The sequence below is a fragment of the Neurospora crassa genome, linkage group IV (genome assembly GCF_000182925.2).
Source record: "Neurospora crassa OR74A linkage group IV, whole genome shotgun sequence".
Classification (NCBI taxonomy): Eukaryota; Fungi; Ascomycota; class Sordariomycetes; order Sordariales; family Sordariaceae; genus Neurospora; species Neurospora crassa.
The window spans coordinates 1,245,503-1,261,658 of NC_026504.1; the positions used below are offsets into that span (position 1 = coordinate 1,245,503).

General features: G+C 54.1%; 3 protein-coding genes across 5 annotated transcripts; 1 reads left to right on the plus strand and 2 right to left on the minus strand.

The window, feature by feature from the left end:
* Positions 1–173: 173 nt before the first annotated feature.
* NCU07949 lies at positions 174–10,578 on the plus strand. Of its 3 annotated transcripts, none has more exons than XM_011395982.1 (4): positions 174–1,245; positions 1,520–8,207; positions 8,277–8,356; positions 8,429–10,578. In XM_011395982.1, exons 1-4 carry the CDS (start codon positions 1,039–1,041, stop codon positions 10,118–10,120), a joined length of 8,667 nt encoding a protein of 2,888 aa, XP_011394284.1. In that variant the 5' UTR covers positions 174–1,038; the 3' UTR covers positions 10,121–10,578. The 3 variants fall into 3 exon arrangements, with proteins under 3 accessions (XP_011394284.1, XP_011394282.1, XP_011394283.1); XM_011395980.1 differs by having other exon boundaries at positions 1,520–5,635; positions 5,900–8,207; positions 8,277–10,473; XM_011395981.1 differs by having other exon boundaries at positions 8,277–10,473.
* A 221-nt stretch (positions 10,579–10,799) lies between these two features.
* Positions 10,800–12,381, minus strand: NCU07948 (hypothetical protein). Its single transcript, XM_956988.2, has 2 exons — positions 11,284–12,381; positions 10,800–11,169 (listed from the first exon to the last, which is right to left on the minus strand). Exons 1-2 carry the CDS (start codon positions 11,823–11,825, stop codon positions 10,980–10,982), a joined length of 732 nt encoding a protein of 243 aa, XP_962081.1. The 5' UTR covers positions 11,826–12,381; the 3' UTR covers positions 10,800–10,979.
* Positions 12,382–14,328: 1,947 nt separating this feature from the next.
* NCU07947 (glycolipid transfer protein HET-C2) lies at positions 14,329–15,893 on the minus strand. The gene is made up of 3 exons (XM_956987.3): positions 15,199–15,893; positions 14,992–15,110; positions 14,329–14,914 (listed from the first exon to the last, which is right to left on the minus strand). The coding sequence occupies exons 1-3, from the start codon at positions 15,610–15,612 to the stop codon at positions 14,620–14,622; spliced, it is 828 nt and encodes a 275-aa protein (XP_962080.2). The 5' UTR covers positions 15,613–15,893; the 3' UTR covers positions 14,329–14,619.
* Positions 15,894–16,156: the final 263 nt, after the last annotated feature.

A 16,156-nucleotide genomic window follows, 5' to 3' on the forward strand; every position in this document is an offset into this window, starting at 1 on the left:
TTCTCCCCAGCCATTTCAACAAACAGCCCGGCACACCATTCCCACCTGGTGAAACAGGAAAGTATTGGTGCCATGAAGGTGTCAACCGGGGTAAACCGCACCTCCAGACTGATAGTGCCTGACAGAGCCTCTGATGGCCCACCTTGCTGCCAACTTCGGTCACTCGGCCGCGCGTGTCGGCCTGCCATCCCCTCATCATAGCTGAGGCGGGGAGAAGGGATCAATTGGAGCTGGCTGGCTGGGAATCGCAGATTGTCACTGCGAAGTTGAAAAGGTTGATCTTCTCTTGTCACTTCAACGGTGTCTTCAGAAGCTGGGGAACGACACAGAAGAGAACCAAGGTCGATGCCCACGCCATCATCAACACAAGAGCAAACGGTACCTCAGTGTACTTGTTGTCCTGCATGACTACTTGACGGTCTTGTCTTGCCCGACCGACGGTTGGCCTCTGTTTGGCCATTGCCCCTCAACCATCAAGCTGTTCAGCACGGCTTCTTTGCCTCCCTTGACTCCCAGCTGCGCCAGCGTAGGAGGCAAGCCGAGAATAAGATTAACTGCGGTATGGTCGCACAGCACAACCTGAAAGACGCATCTTCCCTCGTTCAACCCGTCTTCTCTTCACGATCCGAGCAGACCATTGGCTCAATTTGCAACTCCAATTACAGCCAGGCGACGAATATCATTCCTTCAAAGAAGAAAAAGTTTGTGCAACTCAAAGGACAAGTTCTGGGTACAGAGACTGAAGAAGACGGGAATTCCAAGAAACATATGTCCCTCTCTTAGAAGACTATACCAGCTTCAGTTTGACTGGTGATTGTTTTTTTTTCTTTTCTTTGAGCTACTTGGAAATCGAGCCGATAGTGTCTTTCTCTCCGGACCGCAGCCTCTTTCGTTACGCGCCTTCCTCGAACCTCACCTGACAACTCCCACCGTCAGTATATACCTTCTCTACTCGACACTGGCCTCAGCGCATCCACCCAAACGCCTCATGAACTGGTAATTTTTCTACGATCCAGACCAGTAGACCCAAGTGCCGATATGGCCGCCGCTGAAGTTTGGGCATTCCGCGAAAGCTGGGCAATATGCGACACATACGGGTCGAATACGGGGCCTTCTCCGGCAGGGCCAACATGGCGGTATGAGTGGAATCAAGAAAAATTAGAAGAGACTCTGAGGAGTGATGTGGTAAAGTCAAGATTGAACATAGTTGCGCAACGCTGGGTAGAATTGCGCGGTCCAAGAACAGTGAGTTTTGTATATCTTCAACTTCCGTCCCAACCCTGGCTGTTCTCGTCTTGACCTTTGTGGAACTTCCCCAGGGGATCGCCTCTTAAAACACTGGCGTGCTTCCATAGTGGCGAGCGGGAAATGGGGGCCTGGGGTGCTCCAAAAATCCACTGGCACCTCATCGTTGCATGCTTGATCCATGTCAGCCCGCTCAATCTGGAAAGTCACCAGATCGTCTGGTCATTAGATCGTCCGAACTCTGGGTTATATATGCTAACAGGGCACGTCACAGCGAGCTGTAACGTCTCCCTCGCGTTCCTATCCAGTCACCACGCTCGACGGAATGTCAAGACGATCCCGACTCCCATCAGCATTGCATGCGCCACAAGAAGAGGACTCGAGATGGTCTTCTTATACTCCCAGCGACCCGACAGCAACCGCTCAGCGGGCGCAAAAGTCACAGCCCTCCCGGAGCAGCCTCCCTAGACCTGTTTCCAGCAATATACCTCGACCGGTTGCAACAATACCTCGATCCGATCCGAAGCGGCGTGGGAAAGACGATGATTCATATCCCGACTCGAGTCCATGGCCTTGGCTTGACCCCGACCAAGATGACGAATTTCGACAAGTTGCAAAGAAGAGTAAACAGAAAAAGAAGACCGGCGGCGGCGGTGGTGGTGGTGCACAGCAACCAAAGCAAACAAACAACGATGGTGGCGAAGGTTCACAGAAGGAAGGCGACGATGGTGGTTATGACGGCAAGTCCAACGGCGGGGATGCCAGCAATGGTGCTGGAGGAGGTCCAGGCAAGTCAGGCAGGTCAGGCAATGGAGGAGACAAAGGCGACGGTGACAAAAAGGACGACAAGCCCAAGAAAGAAGCCGACGATGATGAGGGCCAAAAGAAGGATGACGAAGAGAAGGAAGCAGAAAGTACAAACAAATCGCCACTCGATGATGACTGGAATCAAGCAACCAGCAAGATAAGGCAAAAAGGAAAGCGAGGTGATGCTATTGGTTCTGTCACCCAAGATAAGCCTACCCCGCGGTCATTGGATGACAAGGCGAAGAGCCATGGCAACTCGGACAAATCCAATGACCTTGACGAGGTCAAACTTGACACTGCAACCTCAATAAACGCCAATCGCGTCTCTACAGACAACGCGTCAATCGACAACCGGTCCTCTGGTAACAGCAGGATTGAAGAGAACAAATCTTCTGGGGAGCGAACATCTTCAGACAGCAAACCTTCGGGATTTCCGTGGAGCGCTCTTTGGGGCGGCGGTCTCAAATGGGGAGCGGGCAGCCACAAGGAACAGCCAAAGACGCAGGTGAAGCATGAAGACAAGCTCGAAAACGACCCGTGGGCCAAGTCCAAGAACACCAAAACCTTCCCAGGCTCTTTTGATGCCGCTGAGGAGACAAGAGAGGAGCCTGCTGTGACTGAGCCAAAGTCGGACACAAAGGGCGACCTGGACGACAAGCAAACCGGCATGAATGGGAAGTACTCGGCAAACGAGAAAAAACAAGACAGCGACGATGACAAGTACCGGGTTGACAACATGTATGCCAAGGGGGTAAAGAAAGACGAGCGCAAACATGATCACGATGAAGGCTTCGTGGTTTCCACGAAGAAGAGCAAAAAGTCAAAGAACAACACTAGCGCATGGGATGTGGAACCAGATGCATGGCAAGAGCCAGTAGTGGAACCGAAAACAGAGCCAAAGCCGGAGCTAACAAAAACCACTGACCTCGAGCCTGAGGATGATTTCTTCGAAACCTTCCCTGCTGTGAAGAAGAAGAATGAGAAAAGCTCGACCCGGTTGGGACAATCTTCGAGACTCGACGCATTTGCACCCACGCTCAAAAAGGCGAATCCAGATCCGTGGGAAGTCTTCGGCGCCAAGAAGAAAAAGACGAGGATCGGCGCCGCTGAAGAGCCTATGATTAGGACACGGAAGGCCGATCCGGAACTGCTACCGGCAGAACGATCATCTCCCATTGCTGAACCCGAACCGGAGATTGAGCCAATAGACGATGAAAAGTTGGAGCCAATCTTGCCCTACAAGCCGCCAACGAAAAAGGCTTGGTGGGACGAGCCCCCAGGTCCACCGAGCCCTGTGAAGAGCAAAAAGAAGAAAGGTAAGTATGATATTGCTGACGAACCTCCCAGGGAGCCAGATCCGGAAGTGGAACCTATAGAAGAGTCCAAGTTCAAGACCGATAATACAGTGGAGGAGGACGACTTCTGGAACCATTACCAAACCACAGCCAAGAAGGACAAGAAGAAGAGTAAAAGATCAGAACTTTCAGAAGAAGCTGTACTGCCGCCGCCGCCGCCACCACCTCCTCCGGTAGAACCAGTTGAGACTTTTCCGTGGGATGATGTCCCAATCAAGAAGAACAAGAAGGGGGGAAGGGGTCAGACGGAGCCTAAGCCACCACCGCCACCACCAGTCGAATTTGAACCGGTAGCTGAGCCGGAGCCGGAGCCGGAGCCGGACCCAGTTTCTGGTCCGCCCCAGTTTCCTGAATCAGATGAGGAGGGTGAGCATCCCGGCGGTTGGTTTTCCTCTTTTCTTCACAAGACGGATAAAAAGAAGAGTAGGCATACATCTCCCATGCATCCACCTCTTGAAGAACCGGAGCCGGTCCAACCAGTACCAGAGCCGGAGCCAGAGCTGCAATCGGAACCGGAGACAAAGGTGGAAGACGACCATTGGGATTATCCCATCTCAAAAAAGGACAAGAGAAAGAAGAAGGGAAAGACCATTGAGACCGTACCACCGCCGCCACCGCCGCCTCCTGAACTTTCCCAGAGGTCCAAATCATCAAAGTACGACAAGGAGGTTGAATACGACTTGTACAGTGCTGCATCGTCGAAGAAGAGCAAGAGGGATAAGAAGGGGTATGCCGAACGTGTACCCTCCCCGGAGCCATATGTCTCCGAACCACTTGAGGAGGTCATCTCCGAGCTGGAGGAGCCAGAGCCCGAGTTTGATGCGCAACCCGAGCTGGAAGCACAACCTGAAGATACTGCTGTGTCGGATCGCGAAGACAGACCATCACATGACGAATGGGGCTACTCTAAGAGAGACAAAGACAAGAAAAAGAAGAAGAAGGGCATTGAAATAGAAGTCAAGTCTAAAACTGAATCCAGGTCAAGTCGAAAGCCGGAGCCAGAACCCGAGCCCGACTCGAAACGGAAGAAAGCGAAAGACAGCATTTGGAGCTTGCCTAGTGACCCAAAGAAGGACAAAAAGAAGAGGAGAGGCGAGTTGGATGAGGACAGCAATCCGTTAACTTCACCTGCACCTGATCCGCCTGATGTCTGGGACGACGACTATCAGGACCACAAGAAGAAAAGCGCCATCTCAGATGCATGGGCTAATTACGCGAACAAGGATAAGAAGAAGGGCAAAAACGCCGTAGATGTCCTCATGGGGCTAAACAAATCGGGAGATCCACTAGCTGACTCAGCTCGGCAATCACCGCCAAGCCCGTCTCACCGTCCTGGTGGCTTCTTCGAATCTTGGGAAACTGACAGTGACCATGACAACCACCATAAACACAGAAAGCGGTCCAAGGATAGTTCACAAAAGCCTTACAGCATCGAGGAGCCTAGTTTAGACGACGTCTGGGGCGCTACCATGTCCAGCAAGCGCAAAAAGAAGGCTAATGCCGGCACCAACAACGCACCGGTGGATGTTGTGGTGGACCATGTACCGGACCCCATCCAGCCGGGCTCTGTGGAGGGAGGCAGGGACGACAAATACAACCAGGATGACAGCAAACCAGAAAGCAACAGCTATGGCAGCAGTTTCTGGGGATGGGGCGGCTTCGCCAAGAGCAGCAGCAAATCATCCAATAAGGAGTCGTCGCTTCATGACGAGCCAGCACCACCTCCGCCACCACCACCGGCACCAACACCTCCACTGGACGAACCAGAGCTCGACATCTGGGCTGATGACGATGACGAACCCCAACCGGTTGTCAAGGCCGAGAAAGAGGACAAGAAAAAGTCCAAGGATAAGAAGTCGAAGGACAAGGAGCCCAAACTCAGCGAGAAAGAGCTGAAGAAGCTAGAGAAGGAAAAGAAGAAGGCCGAGAAAGAGGAAGCGAGGCGCAGACTCAAGGAGGCCAGGGAGCTGGAGGAGGAATTGAAACGTAATGCTAGAGAAGCAAAGGAGTTGGATGAGGCCTTGAGGCGCAAGGCTGAGAGAGAGAGGGAGTTGGAAGAGCAAGCTCAGCGTGAAGCCGAAGAGCAAGCAGCCCGTGAGGAAGAGGAGCGAAGACTGCAGGAAGAAGAAGAGCAGAGACAACGGGAAGAAAAAGAGCGTCGACTTCAAGAAGAGGAGGAGTGTCGACAACGGGAGGCCGAAGAGCAAGCTCGGATCGCCGAAGAAGAGGCTCGCATTGCTGCCGAGGAGCAAGCACGCCAGGAGGAGGAAAAGAAACTTGCAAAAGAGAAGGCCAAGCTCGATGAAGAAGCAGCGGAGCTTGAAACACTGAGGCTCAAGAAGGAGAAAACGCCTCGAAGATTCACGATGAGAGAGCAGCGCCGGCTCGACATCCTTGCCAGCAAATTCGAGGAGATAGCGCGCAAGCGGCAAGAAGAGGAAGATGAGCGGCAACGAGCAGAAGAAGAAGCAGCCCGTATTGCCGAAGAAGAGGCTCGCATTGCTGCTGAAGAACAGGCTCGGAAGGAGGAGGAAGAGAGAATTGCCAGAGAAGTAGCGGAACTTGAAGAGGAGGAGGCTGAATTTCAGGCACTCAGGTTCAAAAAGGCCAACTCGCCAAGGAGGTTTACAACAAAGGACCAACAGAGGCTTCAGCAGATCATCAAGCAACGCAGAGAGAGGAAACGCCTCAAGCAGGAGGAAGAGGAACGCAAGCAACGAGAGGAGAAAGAGGAGAGGCAACGGCAGGCTGAAGAAGAAGCCCGTCTTGCTGCTGAAGAACAAGCGCGGAAGGATGAGGAGGCCAGGCTTGCGGAAGAAGCGAGGATCGCAGAGGAGGAAGCGAGGATTGCGGAGGAAGAAGCACTACTTGCGAAGGATGAGGCCGAACTCGAAACCCTCACAAACAAGAAAGCAAAAACGCCTCGTCGATTTACTCTTATGGACGGACGGAGGCTCGACGTCCTTACCAAGGATGTCAACCGACGACGAGACGAGAAGGCTGCTCGAGAGGCTGCGAAGAAGGCTGCGGAGGAGGCTTCGCCAGAGGCTGCAGACCAGCCCGGAGACGAATGGCAAGATGCAGATGAAGGCCCAGGTCAAGGTAACGGCGAAGACCCCGAGGCAGCTGCTCTCAAGGAAGCAACAGAGAGGGCCATTCGCCAAGCGGAGGAGGAGGCCGAAGCCAAGCAGGCAAAGAAGTCGAGCAGAGCCAAGGGCAAATCCAAGGCTGATCCACTCGATGACATGCAGCTCACTCCCGAGCAGGTGGACGAGTTGCTCGGAGACTCGTCGAAACGGGACAAGAGCGTTGACAGCCAACCCAAGGAGGATAAGCCTGATACCAACAACCACGCGCCTGGCGGGTTCAGCCTTTGGGGAGCTGCCAAGAGGGGCATCTTTGGGTTTGGAGGAGGCGGAGGATGGGAAGACCACAGTGAGCAGCAGCCTGGTGCTCCGGAACCTGAGCCGTCGGCCGAAGATAACGAGGCAGCCATGGCTGCTGGTGGTGTGATTGGAGGCGTTCCTCCTGAGCTATGGGATGCAACCCCCAAGGCCGTCTCACCGTCGCCTGAACCAACCGCTGAGCCAGTGGCCTACCCCGCCAAGCCCACCAAGTCCAAGAAGGCTGTGGGGAGCAAGAGCAAGAGCAAGATTGCCGATCGCCTGCGCGTCTTCGAGTCACTTGACGCCAGGGCCGCGACACCTGCTGATACCGATGGTGGCCCGCCGCCAGCCGCACCATCGACACCACCACCGCAGCACTCTGGCTATCCGCCTCCCCCTCCCCCGCCCGCGCCATATCTGGTGCGCTCGCCACCGTCACCTGCCATCTCACCCGTTGTCGCAGTTGCCGTGTCTCCGCCAGCGCAGAGAGAGGAACGACGAAAGTCATCAAGAAGGAGCAGAGATAAAGACAGAGGCTATTCGCGCGACGACGATAACGACTATTATCTATCGGTCCCTCCACCTCCGCCCCCACCGCCGCCTGTTGTTGCGCTGTCGGGCGCACCACCTGGGGGTTTCCCCGGCGGATTTCCGATCGACGACGACGACGACGACGGTCACCGACCCAGTCGCGACATGCATGGTGACCATCATGACAACAACCCCGAAAACCACCGAGAACCTGAACTTGTCGATTCTGCAGCCGAACGGAGAGCAAAGAGACGATCCAAAAGGATCTCACCTGAAGGTGTCGAGTTCGACTTGCCGCCTGCGCCACCCTCGCCCCCACCTGTCGCGCCCGATGCGCCAATTGACGACGAAATGGCAGAGTCAAGATCGCCTCGAAAGGAGAGGCCCAAGATCAACCGCCAAGGTACAGCTTGGGGTATGGAAGGGAAGAAGCCATCTTCGAGGCCCAAGATCGAACGAGAGCCAAGCGCAAAGAAAAGGACGGCGCACATCGAGACGCCCGAGAAGCCGCCACGGTTCAGAGAGAAGGATGCGGCGGTGGCGGCGGCCGTAGCAGGAGCGCCAGCTCCAATGCAAGCGCGCTTCGCTAGCGTCTTCACCAGTACCCCTCCACTGTCGCGATCCATGTCCCAGCGCGAGAAGCGACTTGGTCCCAACGGCAAGCCCATCGCACGCAGATACTCGGATAGCACCAATGCCGTCGCCAATCCTCCTGCTCCTCCTGCTGCTGCTTCCCCTCCGCCAGAAGATATCTCCTCGAAGGCGGCAAAGGTCTTGGGTGTCGGTGCCCGTGGTCTCGGAGTTGGTCTTGGCCTTGCGAATGGAATTCTTTCCCATGGCTTTGGGCGAGGTGCTGCTGCTGCGCCTACACGCAACAAGCCGAGTAAGTTTTTATGTTGCCGTTTGTTGCAAGACAACGATGTCGCTAACACATCTTTGTGCGACAATGCAGACTTGAACGATGACACGCCTGTGTCCGGTGCTAATGATCCTGATTTCAGCCCGACCAAGTCAGAACGCCGCAGGGCAAAGGTATGCGACAGCCCAACCATCGCCGCGTCGCAATCGACTCAGTCAGTTACTAATCACAACTCGCAACAACAGCAATACATGTCCGAGGACGACCACGTCATGTTCGAGATGCCCGAAGCTGCACCCCCCGCTCGTCCCCCAGTTCGCCGCGTTAGCACCAGCAACGCCAACAAGAAGTCGGGCTTTAGCCTGTTTGGCGTCTTTGGCTCGAAGCAACAGCAAGAACCGCCGCCCCGGCCCGAACCTCCTCGTCGAAGCCGAACAGTTCCTACATACCAGACCACAGATGATGAAGGTGGCCGGCACCCCGCAGCCGCATTCGTTCCCGAGACCGACGCCGAGCGCGAAGCCCGCAGAGCCGCCCGTCGCGCACGCCGTGCAGAGAAAGAAGCAGCCGAGAGAGGCGCCGCCGTACATTCTGCTGAAGAGGCTCGTCGCCAAAAGGACGAAGCTCGTCGCGAACGTCGCAGAAAACAGGAGGAAGAGGAAGAGGCTCGGAGGCTTGAAGAAAAGGAAGCCCGTCGTGCCGAACGAAGAGCCCGCAAAGCAAGAGAGGAAGACGATCGCCGTGCAAGAGAAGAGGAAGAACGCCGAGCTGAAGACCAAAGAGAAGCGGAGCGCGCCGAGCGGAGGAGAATACGGGCCGAACGAGCTGCTGTCGAGGCCGAAGCCGGACATCGTGACGTCAATGGCGGTAGACAACAAGATGAGAGGCGACGAACCACCCGGCGTATGCCTCCTGAGTCTGACCGTGAGCACGACCGCGACCGCGGAGATGACGAGGAACGGCGAAGGAGAAAAGAGGCTCGCCGTGCTGCCAAGGCTGCTCAGCTTGCTGCTGAAGCTGCTGCCGATGAGATGGACAGGGCCAGGAGGGAGCGGAGACCGAGAGAAAAGAGCACGGCCAGACCCGAACCACCGAGAGATGCGCCGCCAGATGAATACGTCTATCCAACCTCAAGACAGCAATCCAAGGCTCGGAAGCAGGGGCAAGGACAGCATGACGGATGGCCACACTCGGGAACCACGTCGTGGGTCAAGGACCATGCTGAAGCTCCTGCTCCCCCATCGCCGCACGGACCTTTAGGTGCCTTTGTCGACGACCATGCCAACGGGCACGTCAATGGTGGTGCACCACCACCGCCACCTCCTCCTCCTGTTATGCGTCACGAGCTAGACGAGGAAGAGGCTGCTCGGCATGCAAGGAGAGAACGAAGAGCGCGCAGGGAGCAAAAGTACCACGCGGCTCAAGCGGCCGCTGAGGAAGCCGAGCGCGAGCGAGACCGTGAAAGGGGAGATGCGGCGTACATTAGTGCGCATGATGATGAGAGGAGACGGACGAGAAGGAGAAGAGGTGATGAAGAACGACCTGAGCGCGCTGTACGTGAGCGTGATCGTGAGCGTGAGCGTGACCATGCTCGACAGCAGCAGCGAGACCACAGAGATCGCGATCCCCGAGACCGTGCCGAACGCAGTCAGCGCGATCGAGACCAACGTGAGTACTACAGCGCTCGCGACGACCGGGAACAGCTTCCTCGGCCTCGGGAGCGGAAGCGTGGGGAACGGGCGGCCGAGTACGACGATCGTGATCCCCGCGCGGAGAGGGGAGACAGGGGAGACAGAGGAGACCGCGGGGGGGACCGGACTGGATCCGGCTCCGGCAGTGATGGGAGGGAGAACAGGAGGAGTGGCGGTGGTGGGCCTGGGGATCAGGGCACTACGCCGAGGAGTAGTTGGTGGAAGAAGATTGCTAGGTTTGGCTAGTGATATTCTCCCAGTGTTTTTTTTTTTTTTTTTTTTTTTTTTTTTCGAATTTTGCTTGTTTGCTGATGTAACGAAATTGGTTCGGCTGGAGTTCTGTGTTTGGGGGAGTTATTGTTGTATGATTTCATGGTTTGGGCCACCACCCATATATGGATGTGGGATGAGTGTGGGAATCAGGCGGCATGGAGTTCAAGGGACATCTGATTGTGGTTTATTTCTCTTGGGTCGGTTCCGAGGAGCATAATGTCTGCCCCCCATCCGGTCGCTTGTTACATTTATTGTTCATGAGAGTGTTTATGATTTGATGATATACACGGATGATGACGAAGAGATAATAATGACACTGTTTTACCAACGTCGTACTTTTATGGTTATAAGGTGGATGTTGAACTCGGTGTAAGAATGGCGCGGTTTCCTGGATCAATTAGTCTGTTGGAGTACAAGTACAATCTCTGGTCTCGTTATGGCATGTAGATACTGCTACACACAGCTCTTTTGAGTTATCTGTGCCGTTGTGTCATTGTGTGCTCATCGTTATCTTTGCCTGTGCGATGGTTTCTGTGCCGAGAGGTTGGTATATATCGAGTGGTTCGTCTCGTCTCTGTCCTATCTCTCCGAGGCCTTCACTCACTGATCACTCTTTAGGCCGTCACCTTCACCATGTACTGCGAAGAAAACATTCCAAAACAGCTCATCATTATCTAGAATCCCCCTTTTCATTGTACCCCCTGGGTATATATAACTACCAGACATTATCCATTACATAACGTTAAGCATGTCAAACAAAAGACATTTCTCTCATTCACGAATCGAATTGAATCCCCCTTTTCCACCATCTTCATGAACCGACCCAGTTAGCCTAGTAGTTTCTAGGAACCAGCCTCTGGGGATCCTCAGCTTTCAGATACCCATCAGCAATCAGCGTCGCGACGTTCTCATACGTCTGGTACTGCACGCCCTGACCAGGCTGGCCGAACCACGGGGCGATGGGTCCAGCAAGGACAGCAAAGGGCTTGATGACGCTGTAAACGTGGTAGTTCCACGGGAACCTATCATAATATCACCCGTTAGTCTTTTCTTCCTTTTATTTTTTTCCTTTTCCTTTCCCCATTCTACGTCCCCTTGAAGAAAAAGGAGAGAAAAAAAAAAAAAAAAAAACTCACTTGGCATCCCCATTCAAATTACTAGGCGGCAAACTCCTCTGCAGATACGGCGCCGCCGCCGGCGCCAGGAAACTGCCATACTCGCTGCCGAACCGGTCCACAAACGTGCCCGTCTGCAGCGTCAAGTTGGCCGCGATGATGTTCCCTTCATCATCGACACTGAAGCCGTTTTGGGGCGGGTAGTCCCACCAGCCGCTGCCCGTCTGGTTGAACCACTTTTCCAAAAAGGCGCCCGGGCACAGCCCGCCGAAGCGGTCGTAGATGTCGAGAATGGGATCCAGCGGCAAAAAGAACTGCGGCAGCACGACGGGCCCCAGGCGCGAGTCGCCGCAGATGTAGGTTGCCGAGAGCGTCCGGTTTTGCGCGGTGCCGGCGCAGTAAGCCGGGGAGCGCCGGCTGTAGGGGCAGGTGGTGGCGGTGGAGGAGGCGTTGACGTAGGAGCGCTCGTTGAGGAGACTTCCAGCAGAGGAGGAGCTAGTGGGAAGGGCGACGGCGGTGCTGGTCAAGAGGGCGACGGCGGTGGAGAGGAGGGTGAACTTCATTTTGACGGTTTGTAAGAGAGGTTGGATTCGGTTGTTGGAGAGTTATGAAGTAAGTATTAAGGATATGTGAAGCTCGTCCTGGAATCCTCTCGAGGGGAATGCCGGGGGCTGCTTTGGTGGCCTGGGGGGGTGGAAGTGGTGGTGAGGGCTGAGGAAGACACACGAACACAACAAAAGGGGAGGACGTCGTGGGAGTTTATATATCTCCACGATCGAGAACAGACAAAGTAGAGTTACCAGCCATCTGTGTGATCAACAGACACTCCGTACATATTTACTCCGTACCTGTATGTATCCCCGGCCGGTTCGTGGTGCCCTTGAATCGTGGAGCCCGGCTCAGATCCATGGATCCATGCCGGATCTGATCTGAGATGTGGCCCTGTGAGTATTGGCGGAGTTACCGCCTCGAGAATTCCACACCGCGTTCTTTTTTTTTTTCTGCGTAAACTGAGAAATAAACATCCCTTGTCCAGTCCACTCAGATGCATTTCCCCGGTCCCATCGCGGATCACATCCCCCTCCTTGTACGTACCTGGCCCAGAATGGCTGGTGTAGTATAAAATTCGAAGCTGGCCTGCGAACTTTTCACCGGCTAATGCGAGGCTTGACTCGGCCACGCCCCGCGTCGGAAGGGAGATTGACACTCGACTCGGTCGACATACACTACTTTGCAGGTGGTACGAAGAACGAGAGCCGCCAATGGCTTTGAGACATGCTTACCTTACTTGCACTGCCCGTACTTCGTGGTTCGTTCTTCGTACTTCATGATACTCTGTTGTGAGACCTGCCTTCCCCTATATCTTTCTGGCAGATATTTTATCGTTGGCACCGCAATGTGCATTTCTCAATCTCTCCCACTTCAGAGTTTTCTGGCCCCAAAGACCTGAAGATCACGAGGCAGAAAGAAAGAAAATCTCGACGTGTCCCTGCATGAGTTCGGCACTGAGCTGAACTGAGGGTTCCCTTTTAGTCTTTTGTAGTCTCTTGTGGTCCCGCTCTTAGCTTTGTCGATCCGTGGATCTTTGTAGTGACGGTCCGGTGACAGTTCAGGAGAGCCAAGAGCACTGGTGTAAGCCGAGTCCCCCTATTGGCTAGTGTTGGCTTGCTAGAGGCGTGCTGGGGAACCACCTGAATCGACCCTGAATGGAGACCTTTGGAGGCATGATGAGGTTGGTAAGGTGGTAAGCTGAATGGCATGGCCGAAATGTCGGATCTCATTCTCAGCCCCAAATGTTTTCTTTCGGAGCGGGGTTTGACTACTTTGGGATTTTCGCTGTAAGAAATGGAAGGTGAAGCGATGCTTTGTTCCTGCGGAGCGAAATGCGTGATAGTAACGGCTTTGCCATAAGATTGTTGTCTCAACTCAAGACTGATCGAAACATGCTATTAGGGCAGCTACTCACACTGGTTTCATTGACCCTGAGACTCTCAAGTTCGATCACGGTTCACTTCGAAACCTAGCTATAATGGCGGGCCGTGAATATCTCCCGGATTTCACTGCTTACTTCGGTCCGAGCACTAACACGGCTTACACTAGTTTCCCTAGTACTAAGACCTGTTCGGTCTCCAGTTTCTTATCTTTCATGTCCCTCTCCGCCTGTTAATCAAGTGGGAAGCATGTCCTAGTGAGATTACTCCGTCAGGACAAGATGTAGTACAGACCATCAAAATTGGTTCGGCTTTCTTCTTCGACATTCGATATTGAGGTTCGCCCAAGACAGACGCAACAAGAGTCGTGAGAGCGTTTGGTTCACCTTTCCAAGCCGCCGACAATGAGGACGAGGATTGCCGCTGCCGGTTCTTTTTCCGGCACTAACCCTCTCGTTCCATATTTCAAGGGGAGAATACTCGGTGTTGTGGCTGAGTAATGGGAGTTGTGCTCCTTATCACTTAAATACATTGTGATATTATCGCGATACAGGATGTCGATGCTGATAGATGGCTTTGATTCTTGATTGGGACCGTGGCTTCGTTGGCTCTGGCGGAAGTGGCCATGGCTGCAGCTGTAGGGCTCAAGGCAGTGAATGCCAAGATACGTGTGTTAATAACGGTTCCGGTGGTGCAGTTGTCTTTGGCCCAAAAAAAAAGGAATTACTGGACACAAGGCTTCAGGGTAGACTGTTAATATCCTATGAAACCACTTATCAAATATAAGTGCATCGCTCTGCCAGAGACAAGCATGAAACCAGTCAAACGCGACAATAGTAAGGAAGTTACCGAGACCTTTCCGACCTGCGGAATGGGTGGACCGAGAATTTCAATTTGGCATGACTACCAACATGGACAAAGCCCAAGTCAAGGATGGAGACACTGTCCGGAGTCATAGTCAGTTCCAGCTCAATCTCAATTAAAGAGGAGGAAGACATACCGACGGAAGGACATGACCGGTCCATGACATGGAACCAGATTGCCAGAGGAGAAATACTCGGGATGGAGAGCCTCGGCTGTAGTCAGCTTTAGACAGACACATTGAGGTCTAGGGTTCCCTTGAAGCAGGTCTTGGCGGCATAAGAGCACCGGATAATGGATATTCAAGAATAGGCATTAACAATATCAGACACCACGCAACGCGATGCGGACTAACTACTACTAATGATAAAGACAACTGACAGACAAAAAGACCTGCGGTACTATGGTGCTCCAGTCCCCTCTAGCCCGTGATAGTCCCGTCTCTGAGTTGGACGGGAAACCAGTTCCGCCTCTCGGTATAGATATGAATGCTGGCTCGTAATAAAATAATATGTGGTGCCGCCTTGCCGTCGCGTCGTGTGTATGTCGTCTTGGCGTGATTCGTCTATTTCTTGATGCCCTTGCTGTCGAGGAAGGCCTTGAGGATGTTGACAAAGTTCTCGAGAGCTGCGAGGTACTCCTTGAGCTGAGCGTTGACCTTGTCCTGGTCGTCACCGAGCTTGGTATAGAAGTCCTTGCGGTAAGGGCAAGCGCTCATGGCGGCGCTGAAGATGGGCTTGATGAGGAAGCTGTGGTGGGGCTTGAGGGTGACATCGTAGGCAGCGCGGAACGAGGTAGAAAGCTCCTGGTCAGCGGCGGCGACGTTGTTGGCAAGACCTTTGCAAGTGAACTCGAGACCCCTGGAGGTTTGCCTGTCAGTATACCGTTCCTTCTTCTTCTTCTTCTTCTGGAGCCGTCCAGCCTAATGTTCTCTTACCTGACGAGCCAGAGCAGGGCCTGGCCGGCCTTGTTCTCCTTGGCCTTTTGCTCGTTGTTCACAAGGTCCTGGAGAGTCTCGGACTCGGTCGGGGCGGCAAGGAAACGCTGGCGGATTTTCTAGAACAGATGGAAGCACATTGTTAGCTAGCTGCACTCGGCGTATGTATGGAACCTCGGTCAATGCTGGACTGGACAGCTGACGCACCTCGACATTGCCGAGCATGTCGCTCTTGACGGGGGAGAAGGCGGCAGAGCCGAGCACATCGAAGATGGAGACTAGCGACTCGGCAGCCTCGAGGAACTCGGTGGTGGGAATGGCATTCCCATTGTCGGCCTGGACGGGGACGTCGGTGAAGGAACGCTTGAGGGTGTTGAGGTAGGTACCTCCGGGGGGGATCTGGCCGGTAGACATAATGGTGGTAGTGGTGGTGGTGATGGTTGTGTGGATGGTGGTGATGACGATGAAGATGGTTAGTTTGAGAAACGAAAGAGATGAAGAAAGACAAGTCGAATGTTTAGAAGCAGCAACGGACTCGACGGAACGTGGTGGGAAAGGGGGCCGGTCACTCCATGGCGGAGTGGAACAGTGGAACTTGAAACTGTCACCATCCCCAATCATTCGACCGTGCCCCGCCCAGAGCTAGGGGACAAGTACCTGAAGGCGGCTGTGCTTAGGCTCGCTAGGGCAAAGAGTACATGTCCCGACACGCGGCAATGGAACCAAGAAGGTGCCCCCTCCCCCGCAAATCTGTTGTGTCCCTACTCCCTAGCTCGTCCACTGAAGCCGGTGGTGGTCCCTTTGAAACGCACGGTGTTGAGGGGGTTACAGAAGGCAGGAATGGAAAAGGAAGATTCAACATTCTGCAATGATTGACTTGCATGTTTCGAACAACAGAACCCACTGTGAACCCTTGATGTTGCGACAGGGAAAGCTTCCCCTTGCCTTGCTACACTACCTTACCTACCTAGGTAGCTAGGTCAGTACTCCTTATCGATTAGGGAAGAGCACCTTGAGGTTTGTGGTTCAGGCCGCGCGGTAGGAACGAAGGAACAGGACGATGCTTCTCAACATGACGAGACGAGGATACCGCGGAATTGTAGCCAAGTATTGGTCAGAGGGGTGCTCAAGACCCACTATTCTGCGCTTGGAGCTCCCCGGTGGA

Bases quoted from the DNA above. Each gene is read 5' to 3' on its own strand.
- NCU07949 (XM_011395981.1), top strand. From the start codon at position 1,039: ATGGCCGCCGCTGAAGTTTGGGCATTCCGCGAAAGCTGGGCAATATGC. The intron at 1,246-1,519 runs GTGAGTTTTGTA...GGCACGTCACAG, and splicing joins AATTGCGCGGTCCAAGAACA to CGAGCTGTAACGTCTCCCTC. The intron at 8,208-8,276 runs GTAAGTTTTTAT...GCGACAATGCAG, and splicing joins GCCTACACGCAACAAGCCGA to ACTTGAACGATGACACGCCT.
- NCU07948 (XM_956988.2), bottom strand. From the start codon at position 11,825: ATGAAGTTCACCCTCCTCTCCACCGCCGTCGCCCTCTTGACCAGCACC. The intron at 11,170-11,283 runs GTGAGTTTTTTT...ATATTATGATAG, and splicing joins AATTTGAATGGGGATGCCAA to GTTCCCGTGGAACTACCACG.
- NCU07947 (XM_956987.3), bottom strand. From the start codon at position 15,612: ATGATTGGGGATGGTGACAGTTTCAAGTTCCACTGTTCCACTCCGCCA. The intron at 15,111-15,198 runs GTGCGTCAGCTG...CATCTGTTCTAG, and splicing joins ACATGCTCGGCAATGTCGAG to AAAATCCGCCAGCGTTTCCT. The intron at 14,915-14,991 runs GTAAGAGAACAT...GCAAACCTCCAG, and splicing joins GCCCTGCTCTGGCTCGTCAG to GGGTCTCGAGTTCACTTGCA.